The following is a 12,767-nucleotide window of genomic DNA, read 5'->3' as shown; positions in this document are numbered from 1 at the left end:
CACTCACTTTAAGGTAAAAACTGAATGGAATTTTTTTTACAGATTGAGATAAAAGTTCATTCATATTGCACTTAACTGGTATTTAAACTCACTTACTATTACAATTTTACTTTCATCTTCTCTCATCAATTAGCCATTGAAACACATATGTCCCACCAATTTTTGACACTATTCTACTGAACTGACTGAACCAGAGCAATATCATATATGCATAGTTTTTATTATTTAAGGTGAGCAAGTGAGTAATAGTTAACAGCACTAAACAGGGCTTGCACATCAAGAGGTAGGGTCATTTGGACCTTTTTGATGAATTATGAATATGATAGTTAGGCAATGGTGTTAGTAGTAGGTAACCTAATTGATTTTCCATTAATAACTTCGTTTTTCTTGGACCCCTGTCTCCATCTAACTTGGTTAAGTCCCATAAAAACAGCCGCAGATCTTGATCTCACGTTTGCTTCATTTTATTTTTATTCTTTTCAGATGAGACCAAAGTTTTTTTTAAGATTTAAGCAAATGACCTTTTTGTAAAGTACAAAATCCTATTTTGAACAAATATCTTTTATGATCACCATTTCTAATTTCGAGAGTCCAAACCTGTTATCATAAATCATCTGCAGCATCCATGCCCGTGAGTTGCATGTCCTTCCCAAATGTCAAAAAATCTGCATATTGTTTTGCTGCTGTCACTCTCAGTCTCAACTATCATCCTAATTTCACTCAAAGGAAATCAATAAACAAGTGAATATAATAAGAAAACAATGCAAATGGTCTAAAAAATAAAAATAAATATAACAAGATTAATCAATGTCTCCGGTTTAAGTCTTATGTACAAAAATAAAACTTGTTAGGAGAGCTCACCACTCCAGAAAATGGATGTTTCAGTCTCGAATATGATTGTCTCCAACGAGGATAAGATACATGTATTAGAAAAACTTACAACAAATATTTATTTATCCACTCATTTATGCACTAACTCACCTCAAGTCTTCAGCTTCTCATCTATACCTTATAAATCAGAACACCCACCACAAACCTTAATGTATGCATCACATTTAATATCATATTCATCACTTTTCTCTTTTTTCTTCCTTTCTCAGCTGAATGTCTTTGAGGTGTCTGCACTATATGCAGATGTCTGCACTATGCAGATGTCCTCCAATCACTTTCCCCAAACTAAATAGCCATTTACCCACCACATTTATGCACTAACTCTGAAGTCTTCAACTTCTCATCTATACCTTATAAATCAGAACATCCCCCTCAAAGCTTAATGTATATACAACTGGCTAATAGCTACACACTCATTCTGGCACATCCCCATTTCCATAAACCATGGACTGGTTCTCCTGGTTATCCAGGACCAGCTTAGACCCTTCACTAGTCTATGAGTATGGTCTCGCTTTCGCCCGCAACGAGCTCCAGTTGGAAGATGCCATCCACTTCAACCATGAGTTTCTTCAGAGCATGGGTGTTTCAATTGCCAAACACAGGCTAGAAATTCTCAAGCTTGCCAAGAAGGAAGATGAGGCAGCAGCAATGGCAACAAGCACCAAAAACCTTTCTGGGGTGATCAAGAAGTGTTTAAGAAAATGCCTCAGCAAGCTTGTTTTCCGTGAAGAAGAAGTAAAGGACACGCCATTGCCACCAGAGCCAAACTGGTACCAAGGGAAATGGAGAAGAGCACTGGTGACAAAACATGGAACAGAGGAACTCAGGGGAGAGAGGGGAATGCAGAGAAGCAGAACCATAGCAATGTCAGGGCCTTTAGATGGAAGAATGCATGAGAAGATGATGATCAGTAATAACAAGTTTTTGAAGTTGTCTGGTCCTCTTGATGGAAAGATGCATGAGAGAATGGTAAATAGAAGTCCTGTAAGAACAACTAGTGATCATGGAAGGTTCATGAGCACTGCAAAGAGTCCAAGATTATCTGGTCCACTTGATGCAACAGCAAGAGCAGCATTGGTTAGCAATAGAAGTCCAAGGCTAATGATGCCTTCAGATGAATGGGTTGATAGCCCAATGGGTTACAACAGTCCCTATAATAACAAGATAAGAGGTGATTCTGATTATGATGAAAATGCACTGTGGAGGACACTGTTTGAAGACCTTAAACCAACTTGATTATTTTGTGTTTGTTTTGTCTCTGTAAGCTTGGGTGGAAAGTGACACCAACGTTTTCTTATACAATAATTACAAGTAGCATATGAAATGCGATGTTTCCTGCAATTTTTTTCTCCTTCTTTCTCTCTTTCTTCATCAACTTGAGTGTTTATTATGTTATCGACCACTTCCACCTGACATTGGCATGAATTCAAGGGTTGAATAAAGGCAAGTTGTATAACTCCACTATCACTATGTCGTCATTTGATGTAATAATATACTATAATAGTGACTTTTCCTAACAATAGCCCTAACTATAGTAACATGTTTTTTATCTGGAAAAGTACATCTACCTCACTTGCTGATATTTTTATAGGATTTTTTGTGTATGTTTACAAATATTTCTATAATTGATTCTCAAGTCATAATCAGTTATGTTGATAAACTTTTGTGAGTAGATTCTAGGAAACAAGCTGCTTGTTATAATCCTTGGGGACAAAAGTAGTGTTGACTTGCAAGAACATGATGCAAATTAAGGTGGATGTTATTTTAAAACAAGAAGGTCCCTTTTTCTTAATATACACAAAGTAACAAGTCCGGATCTCCACCATGTAATAATCGAGGTTGGTTGGTGTATTTGACAGAGTAATAGTATTAGATTAGGAGAAATGAAAGCCTGGTTTTTCCAGTGTGATAATCTCTTTAGTGCAGTGTTTAATTATGATTTTCATAAACTATCTTTTTATGCTTAGGTTGTTTCTGGACATTTACAGTCTGGGGAAAAGAAGTATGACAGATCATATAATAATATGATCAAATTGGAAAATTTCAAAGATTTAAGTCAATAATACATGTAGCACAATCGACAACAACTCAGGGTTTTAGTGTGCTTATCACTTATCAGTAACAAAAAAAATATCAAATAATATTAGTTCATATTTTCATGCATAGTATCGGCTAAAATTAAGTTTAAAATTTCAAATTAGACTAAATAAATAGCTAATACACACATACATGGATCTCATTGATAATAGCCATATTCAAATATGTGAATGTCGAAGTATCTGATAGCCTCTAATAATACAGATCATATAATACAGATCATTTACCTGATCTCACTTCTCAATAGCCAATACCCTCTTTAAGACTAACTTACATATGCAAAAAAAGACTATCCATGCAAGATGCCAAAATTTTGAGCTTCAAAGATTACACAGGGGGTTCATTGATGCTGACCCATGTATATATAATACCGCAGTAATGGCAGATACCATAGACCTAAGCTCTGCTCTGTTTTATTCAATGTTCAACTTCATTACTGTTTTAGTGACTTCAAGATCTTTGAGGCAGCTTGAAAGAACCTCCGGCATAAAGCATCTGGTAAACTGGCTTAATTCTCAGTGTCAGAATAATGCTCAAGATGATGCCAGCGCCACAAACACCAGCAAGAATCAAAAAGGTCAGCTTAAAGCAGTTTGCACCCACGCAGGCAGCACCAGAAGCTATAAGGTTAATACCATGCTGCTTTGCAGCCTCACTATCATATATATAACCTGCTAGCAGAGCTGAGAAAAGGAACGCACCAAGTGGATTACCGATGGACATGACGCTGCCCAACACACCAAAGTGCTTCAAACCAAAAAGCTCGGAAACGGTGGGGATCATCACAGAAACTTGCACACCATAGCAGATACCAAGGAATGCAACTGCAGGATAAAGGGCTCCTTTGACAGCAAAGGCAAACAGAACATACATGATGAGCATAACTATTTGTGTGCATGTCAACCAGGCTGTCCTTGGGAGTGTTTTTGTCCTGAAAATTGTCAAAAGCTGGAATTACATGACAACCTAAACAGTAGTGTGGTTTAGCAACCAGTTCAATGTGAGTTCAAAAGTTTAACCATAGTTCTAAAAACGGCCTCAGTAACAAGTTTCAGTAACATGAAAAGTTCATTCTTCTATTAACTTCATGCAATGCTGTAAAGCCATGTTCTCATAGGCATGATTGTGTGATTGTCAACAGATTTAATATCAATCTCCCTGATCTCTTAGATTGAAATTGATTGGAGCTTAAGAATGTATCTCAAATCTCAAATTTACTAAGCATAATTAGATCATAGATGTCACTAACCTGACAAAATGTTCTGAAACAACTCCTCCACCAAGCCGACCCACAAAATTGCAAAAACTGAAAATTGACAGTAATATAGTGGTATCTTCCTCGCCTTGTGCAATACCTATTTGAGCTAGATTATTGAGAACAGTGACCCCAGTGCCAACACCAACAAAATAAACAAAAAATAGAAGCCAGAAATCAGCCTTTACTACAGCCTCGGTGAACTTAAAATCTTCCCCACGTTTAGGCCTTCTCTTCTTCTGCTTTACTGCTCCCTCACCTATAGCAAGAAGCATAGCTACCTCAGATGAATCATCCTCATCATTAAAACTTCCAAGGGCTCCTGCTGATGAAGATGCTAGCAGTGGTTCTGTTTTGTCATCTTTGTCTCGACTAAGAGACTCAGAAGATCCAAGTAGTTGCTCAGATGAGTCAGTACTAGCTTTCTTAGGAAACAGAGTCATCTTCAGGGGGACAGAAATTGGAGCCATGAGAAGAAGAATCATTACAGCCACCAAAATAGAGGAAACAGTGTCACTTAATTGAAGAGCATTGCCAAATATTGTGGTTGCTAGAAGATACAACCCCAAGACCACGCTAGAAACTTGGATAAATATAAATTGGCCACTAGCTACAGAGTCTTCATCAGAAGCTGGAGTACAAGCCCTAACAAGAAACATCATACTTAAGCAAATAACAGGAATACCAACGGCAAGCAACAACAGGAAGTTAGGAGAATCATTATGAAGCACGATGCTGTAAATTTCAGTAAAAACTGCAGCGCTGAGCCCCCCATAACCTTTCAGGATTCCTGAAACTTTGCCTCTACTAACAGGGAAGTTTCTCATGTTGGTTACAAGAACAGCAGTGGTTAACCACGCAGTGTTGTTTGCAGCAATAACCAGAGCCAACCATAACTGCAACAAGATATATAAGAGTGAATGACAATCAGGACTTTTCAGTCAAATTATATTGGATGCAAAATGCAACACTGAAATCTTCAAAACCTTTAGGAAAATTTTCATGAAAAAAACTCTTCATCCCCAATCCACTCCTAACCCCCCCCCCCCCCCCCCCCCCCCTTTTTCTCATTTTAATTTGGCACAACAGGCCTCGAGAAAGAATATTAATAGCATGTTTGGATTAGTCTCTCTTTCATCAGAAGCTACTCACATAAGCTTCTCCCCACTTCAAAATCATGTCTTTTCAGTCGAATTATATGGGATGCAAAATGCAACACTGAACTCATGACTGTCATAAGGAAAATACTCATGAAAGAAACTCTTCATCCCCAATCCACCTTTTTTTTTTCATTTTAATTTGAGACAACAGGGCCTGAGAAAGAATACTAATAGCATGTTTGAATTAGTTTCTTCTTCATCAGAATCAATTTTGAAAGACAGCTTCTCCCCACTTCAGAATCAATTATAAAATAATTTCCAAACATGCACCGAGTGTATACATTTCAGATTATTGTGTCACTAAAATTTTCATTTCCTGATTAAATAGTTGGTTTATCTTGATCTCTAAGCTTGTATCAACTATTGGATTATAATCTATAAAGATTGCGTGTATAAACAGATAAAGTAACCAAGTTTGATTTTTTTCTTCATGAAACTCAAGCAAACAGGGATCAGAAACAAGTAGAGAGAGTAGTTACTAGTTTGGAAAATATTCATGCTGCTAACCCCCTTTTTTCTCATTCTAATTTGAGACAACAGGACATGAGAAAGAACACTAATAACATGTTTGGGTCAGCTTCTCTTCCATCCGAATCAATTTTGAAAGTCACAAGCTACTCACATAAGCTTCTCCCCACTTCAGAACCAATTATAAAATAATTTCCAAACATGCAATATTTCAGCACTAAATTTTTCATTTCCTGATAAAATAGTTGTTTATCTTGAGATCTCTAAGCTTGCATCAATTATTAGATTCTAATCTATAAAAATTGCAACAATGAATAACATAATAATAATCATGGATCTAATGAACTTAACAAAAGAAAACAGAGCATATAATCACTGTATAGAGAGAGTAGTTACTAGTTAGTTGAGTTACCACGAAGTAAGGGATGGAAACGGTTTTGGTGAGAGCGAGGTAGAGAACACCATAACCGAGGAAAGAGGTAAGAGAACCGACACAGAGGAGGAGCCAGGGCGGGAACTTGTTGCAGGCGAGACCAGGGAGGATGCCAAAATTCTCGCCGAGATCGTTGGCGACGCCGAGGAGAGAGAGCTGGCGCTGGTTGAAACCGAGAACGGATTTGAGAGAGTGAGAGTAGAGAGCGAAAGTGAAGGTGTTGCCGGAAGCAATCTGAACCCACACCGCTGCTCCTAGACCTACCCACGGTGGCCTGCTTCCTCCCTTCAGTGTCAACATCGGTTCAACTCTCAACTCTCTCAGTGTCTCTCTGCGCGTGATTCCTTGTGATTGTGTCGTTTATGGTAGTTTGTTCTTGCGAAACCAGATCAACGTGTTTCTTATTTCATCAGAGTATCAAACGTTACCAACCATCATTAATGGGACAAAATCTGAAATGGGACTAAAAGCATGGTGATGTAGTGATTAGTGAAAATAGAATGGTAATTCCCCAAAATAAGGTTCAAATAATATCACAAGTTTCAATGTTATGAAATTTGGTGCGCATATGATTGTCGAAATTGAAATAGTAATATCTTTTTCGGTCTTAATGTTATGTTATACACCCTTCGATCACTATTATAAGCAAAAGTTAGCTTTGTAGGTTCATTTAATAAATGATGTATGTGACCATTTTAATGACCACATACATCATTTATTGGATGAACCTAAAAAGCCAACTTTTGCTTATAATAGTGACCGGATGGTGTATTGTTTTAGTTCCTGAATTATAGCTCAAGTGATAAGAGTTAGAGACATAAGGGTTGAGTGAGATGAAGGGTGAAGAATCCAGTGTTTGAATTCCGAGAAAATTTACTAACTTTTGTCTATAAAAAAAATTATATTGTTTAAAAAATCATGTTATGTTATGCTTTTTTTTTTCCTCAAAGTGTAGTAAGTAGTCTTTCATTAATAAGGCCCACAAAGGGTAGGCAAATTCAACTGGTGGGATTTAAAACAATATTCTGTGGGTTTGTGTCCCACTCCTTAAAAACTAGAAAGGGATGTACATGCCTATGGTCCCAAGGCCAACTGCTAAGCAATAAATAAACTTTAATATTATTGACCAAAAAAAACTTTAATTTTCATAATTTTTTCACTTACTCCTTTCACAAATTTTATATTTATTAAATATTTAGATAGTTTTTTTATTTTTTATTAATATTTTTATTTTTTTAATAGTGGTTATAATTATTTTGTGTTGAAACGTGAAAATAGTGAAAATTATATTTTGGTTGACTAAATTTGGGCTAATGGTACCAATGCGAGCACGAGTACGAGCATATATGTATTCAGAGGGTACGAGGACGAGCATTCATATTGCTACCTGCACGGGTATGGATAATTTTTAAAATGTGGGCATGAAAATGGGTACTATAGTACTGTTGGGATGTCAAGTGTGAGTAAGAAATCTCACATTAGAAGATTAGGGAAGTAATAAACACTTTATAAGTGAGAAAACTCATACACCTAATGCCTTAAAGTTTTAGGTGAAAGATGTGGTGTCTAATTCACTTGTGATGATCCCCCGATTTTATCCTCTTGCGGTCCAACAAGTACTCTACCCAAACCCTACCTATTATCATTCCTACTCCATGGAGAGAGCTCCACTAAAAAGGTGGAAATGTGGAAATAGCAAGGGACAAAGTGAACACTAGAAGAAAAAGACATTCCTCGCTGCAGATCTCCGGGGTTGAAGGGAAAGTTATGTGTAGCAAACAAATCACTAATGTTATGCTTGGTGGAGTTTTCATATTGTATGTTGTTTGGACCAGATGTGGAGGGTTCTTTGTAATTTTTGTCCTTCCAATTGAGTGGAATCAATCCGTTTTCAGTCTAAGGCTATTCTGGGCTAACCAACCATGAGGGCCAAAAATGTGGTGAAACTCAAACCATAATTTAAGGGCCAAAGAAATTAAATAGGTCATGGCCATGGGAAAAAAAATGTATAGGGGAGGTAATGTGGGTCAACTCAACCCGGCCCATATTTAACCCACAAAAAAGGCAGGTGACTTGAGCCATTTTTTAAATATGCGAACTCACCCCGCCCCACATTAAGTTGGGTTGGTCCAGCCAAATAGAAATACGAAAAAACAATTGTTTGGGAAGTGTATGTTCTTTGCTAAAAAAAGCAAGTGTATGTTCTCACATATGATACATACAAGCCCAACATTTGTTTTTCAGTGGTAATTCACAAACCCCTTGCTGTGTTTGTTTCTATGGAAAACTAAGGATGGAAGGGAAAGATGAAGAAAAAAGGAATTTTGATGTGTTTGGATGAGTCAGGAAAAGGGAAGGGAAGGGAAGTAGGAGGTTGAACAGTGCCAGTTCATTTTCCTCACAAGTATGAGTGGAAAACGTAAAAGAGAGCGTGAATTAGTTTAAAGGACCACAACACCCTTGACTTTATATACACGCATATGCTGTGTACTTTTTAGTAGTTCAATTATTTAATGCCTTCTGAATAGTTTAGCTACTATAGATTCAAATTCTAATTTATTTAAATTAATCAATGTTGTCAAATTAATATTATATTAAATCGTATGTTATATTGGATAACAACATTTTATGTTACCTTAAAAAAATTGTTATCATATTATTATTGTAAAAATAAACGAATTTATATACATTAAAATATTACCTTTTAGATAATAAAAAAATAATTTCTTAATATTAATAACTTTTAATTGATTATAAATGATATTATATATATATGTAAACTACAAGTAAGAGGATAAAAGTTTACTTGCACACCATACTCACTTTTCCCCTCTTACTTTTCATTCTCTTTTCCATTCTTTTTCATACAATCCAAACAACTTCAAAATCCTTCCATTATCACTTCATTTTCTCTTCCATCCATAATCATTCCTTTCATTTTCTTTCCTCTTATTTTCACTTCACATCCAAACAGAACAACACCTCTGTAGGACAGTTTTAGGTTGTCACAATGTGGAAAGTTTAAAAATAAAGTGTTTTATGATAGTTTAAAACCACCACAAATGTGCGTGTCAAGATGTCCACGTATTGTAGCATGGTTCACCAAATATTTTTGTTTGCATTGTAATGAACTAATGATGTTTTATTTGCTTTTTCTTTTCCTTTACTTTTATCTAGATTCCACTAAATAACAAAAGATTAGACAATTTTTTTTTGACAAATTAAACTTCTCTTCAACTGCATTAAAAAGCGTTTTGAAACTAATGATGAGCTTTTAAGTAGCTAAATGTGGTTTTTTCAAGCCTGTTTTTTTAGATAAGCAAATTTATATTGAAATGAAGTACAATGAGTACTTCAACCTAATACAAAGAGAAGAGAAGAAAAGCTAAAGACTACAAGCTATAAAAGAAGCAACAAGCAGCTAGTACACACCTCATTTTTAAAACACTTTATTTCTACCTATTTTTGTTTCTATCTCTCTCCTCTTATCATATTTTCTCTCTTTTACTTTTTCTTTTCTTCCTATTTCTCTCATCATTCCCCCTCAAAAAGAAGTGTGTAAGTAATTGTGATACTTGCTCAGTTAAGATTTTGTTGACCCACGTTCTTATGGACCAGAGATGTGATACTTGAACACTCCTAGTATCTATCCATATGCATCTAAAGAAAATTGGGTCAACCAGAATGCCATTGATCCTATTCTTCTGATTCTAATGATTTTTGCAAGAAATGAGATAGAGATTACTTAAGAGAACTTATGATCTCATGATAAGTATTATCTCATTAGTTCAAAATTATGATGCCTTCATTCATTCCTGATGCTCCAAGGGAATTTCCATGTGTACATACGTTATGAGTGAGTTAAAATCTAGGAGTCCCTTTAACCGTTTTGATATTTTTTTTATCATCAAACACTCGCAAATAGCTCATTCTCAGCTTCACCCAAATGTTTGGGCCCTTATAAAGGCCTACCAATTTTTACTTAAATATTCATAGCTTCTTTGAAAAAATTTAACCCAATCCAAACTAGTAAAATTTGGATTTGATTAGTTCAAATTTAAAAGGAAATAAAAGCCAGATATATTTGATTGGCTTAAATATGGTTGAGGTCCCTGACATTATAAGAGGAATCAGTGTAGGTCCCTGGAAAATTTTTCTTTGAAATGTCATCCCTCCAAAAATATTTTGCATCAAATTGGGTCTAGAGTCTGTTTAAGCCTTATGTGGCACGAATTTCGCCCATTCATAATTTCCACATGGCATTCTAATTTATTTTTATTACTTAATAATTATTTATGATTTATTTTGTTTGCCCGCTGAGATAAAAGCTCAATAATCAGATTTGGGAAATATGAACCCTAATCTCTTACTGAAAATCAGATAGAAAGAGGAAGAAGAAGATCTATCGAACATAAGAGATGAGGAGAAGGAAGGAGACGACCCAAAACACGACCTGAAGAATCGCGAGAGAAAGAAGAAGAATCGCGAGGCTGAACTTTTAGAATTGCGAGAGGTACAATTGATGAACCCTGGTTTGAAGAACAACCTTTGATATGTTCCTGGTTTCTAAATACAGCTTCGAACTTCGATCACCCACAACAACTTTCAAAAACGTGAAAGTACAATTGATGAACCCTTCAACAGCGACCACCAGCGAGTCGGTCACAGTCCTCGTCTCTGAGCACCGCCGCTCTCACTCTTCTTCTCTCTGCCGATGTCGCTCTTCTTCTCTCCCTTTCAAGCTGCGAAGGTTTTAGGGTTCAATTTAGGAATGAAGAGATTAAGACAAGGATTAAATTTAATGTGTTGATATTATTTGCACTTCTAATTACACGTAAGAATTAAAATAAATAAGAATGTCACGTGGAAATGATGAATGGGCGAAATTCGTGCCATATAAGGCTTAAACAGACTCTGGACCCTATTTGATGCAAAAATATTATGGAGGGATGGAATTTCAAAAAAAAAATTCCAAGGACCTACACTGATTCTTCTTATGATGTCAAGGACCTCAATCATATTTAAGCCTATTTGATTTAGATGAACTTTGACGGTCTTCAAACTTAACCCATGGAATAGTTGTACTTCAAGTCCATTAACTCAACTCTTCGAACTTGTACTAGTCACAAATATCCACATCATATTAAGACTAAATCTTTCAACAGTGATTATTTCTATCCTCAAGGCTCGAATTACATACCATGTCAAAGGAGATCGAAATACTATTCGTTAATATTAGCTATATATTTTTAACTCTTATAATTAGTTTTATTTGTGTATGAAAATGGGTGAAAAAGCTTCAAGCATCACCATAAATTGCAGCCAGCCAATAATATTTGGTTGGAATTCTATATTCTATATGTTGAAGTATATACAAGAAAGAAGAGAACTAATCAAACATAGTCTCCGATCAGATTCGGTTATCGGATAAAAAATACTAATCCATTCCGATCACCGGCGAGTTCGCCGGCAAATCTCAAACCGTTTTGGACACCGTCGCCGCCGTCAACGGCGGTTGAAGACTCACACAACATTGAAGAACCGTGAAACATTCACGAATCTCCTTCTCCTTCCGCTTTAGACATAGCGGCAAGCCTGCTCGGCCGGGGCCGGAACTCGCCCCGCCGGCGCTGCTGGTGCGACGACGGCCGGATCAACGCCGCCAAGGCTTTCTTCACGAGTTCCCCTTCGACACCGCGGATTCTGACGAGCGAGTTCGTCATCGCCGACCTCCGCGCGTTGAGCCGGTTCGGCGAGTACGGCGCCGCCACCACGCGAGAGCCGGAGCTCTTATGTAGGCTGCACCGGAACGAGCCTGGGTGCGATGTCGGCGCGCACATGCAAGTCCGTTTCTGCTGGTTGTTCTTCCGTGTGACCGCCGGTACGGCTCCGGTTCCAGCGACGGAGATGGAGCGGTTCGGAGAAACGGAGCGGTCGAGAGAGAATCGGAGGGAGGAACCGCAGTGGTTGACACGTGTGGGGGAAGTGGAGCGGTGAAAGAAGGAGGTGGAGTGAGAGGAGAATGTTGAAGTAGAGGATGCGAAGCCGGAGGCGGTGAATCTGCCGGCCGGCGACGGTGGTCGGAGCACTGGTCCGCTTGATTTTCTAGAAGATGCGGCCATTTAAAACGGTTTGGTTTTTTCGGTTTTTTTTTAAGAGAGGGAATCGAGTGTGTGGTTGTGCAAACCTAGCTTCACTTCAAGCGTGTATATATAGGAGTTGGAAATGAATGGTGGAGTTGGAAGATGGTGACATTTTCATACTTTATTAACTAAGTTCCTTGGTGACCCCAACTTTCTCGTGAATATTAGTTTAATACATGAGGTCGACTAGTGGTCTTTCTTTTCACCTCCAATAGATCTTTTTGGGTGAAATCTACTTTATTATAAAAAAAATTGTCACCATAGGTTCTTAAGCATAAAGTTTTATCCACACTCATTTTATGTGTAAATAGAGTTGGAAG

At 37.1% G+C, this 12,767-nt stretch overlaps 3 protein-coding genes across 3 annotated transcripts; 1 reads left to right on the top strand and 2 right to left on the bottom strand.

Moving 5' to 3' along the window:
* The first annotated feature begins 663 nt into the window (after positions 1-663).
* Positions 664-2,242, top strand: LOC130726490 (uncharacterized). Its single transcript, XM_057577767.1, has one exon. It carries the CDS (start codon positions 1,336-1,338, stop codon positions 2,125-2,127), a length of 792 nt encoding a protein of 263 aa, XP_057433750.1. The 5' UTR covers positions 664-1,335; the 3' UTR covers positions 2,128-2,242.
* An 860-nt stretch (positions 2,243-3,102) lies between these two features.
* On the bottom strand, positions 3,103-6,826 carry LOC130722821 (protein NUCLEAR FUSION DEFECTIVE 4-like). Its single transcript, XM_057573667.1, has 3 exons — positions 6,284-6,826; positions 4,238-5,139; positions 3,103-3,919 (listed from the first exon to the last, which is right to left on the bottom strand). Exons 1-3 carry the CDS (start codon positions 6,602-6,604, stop codon positions 3,439-3,441), a joined length of 1,704 nt encoding a protein of 567 aa, XP_057429650.1. The 5' UTR covers positions 6,605-6,826; the 3' UTR covers positions 3,103-3,438.
* Positions 6,827-11,620: 4,794 nt separating this feature from the next.
* LOC130726303 (uncharacterized) lies at positions 11,621-12,673 on the bottom strand. The gene has a single exon (XM_057577544.1). It carries the CDS (start codon positions 12,424-12,426, stop codon positions 11,857-11,859), a length of 570 nt encoding a protein of 189 aa, XP_057433527.1. The 5' UTR covers positions 12,427-12,673; the 3' UTR covers positions 11,621-11,856.
* Positions 12,674-12,767: the final 94 nt, after the last annotated feature.

The sequence above is a fragment of the Lotus japonicus genome, chromosome 6 (assembly GCF_012489685.1).
Source record: "Lotus japonicus ecotype B-129 chromosome 6, LjGifu_v1.2".
Taxonomy (NCBI): Eukaryota; Viridiplantae; Streptophyta; class Magnoliopsida; order Fabales; family Fabaceae; genus Lotus; species Lotus japonicus.
The sequence above is the reverse complement of the archived record's forward strand: the minus strand, read 5'-3'. Positions and strand labels throughout refer to the sequence as shown.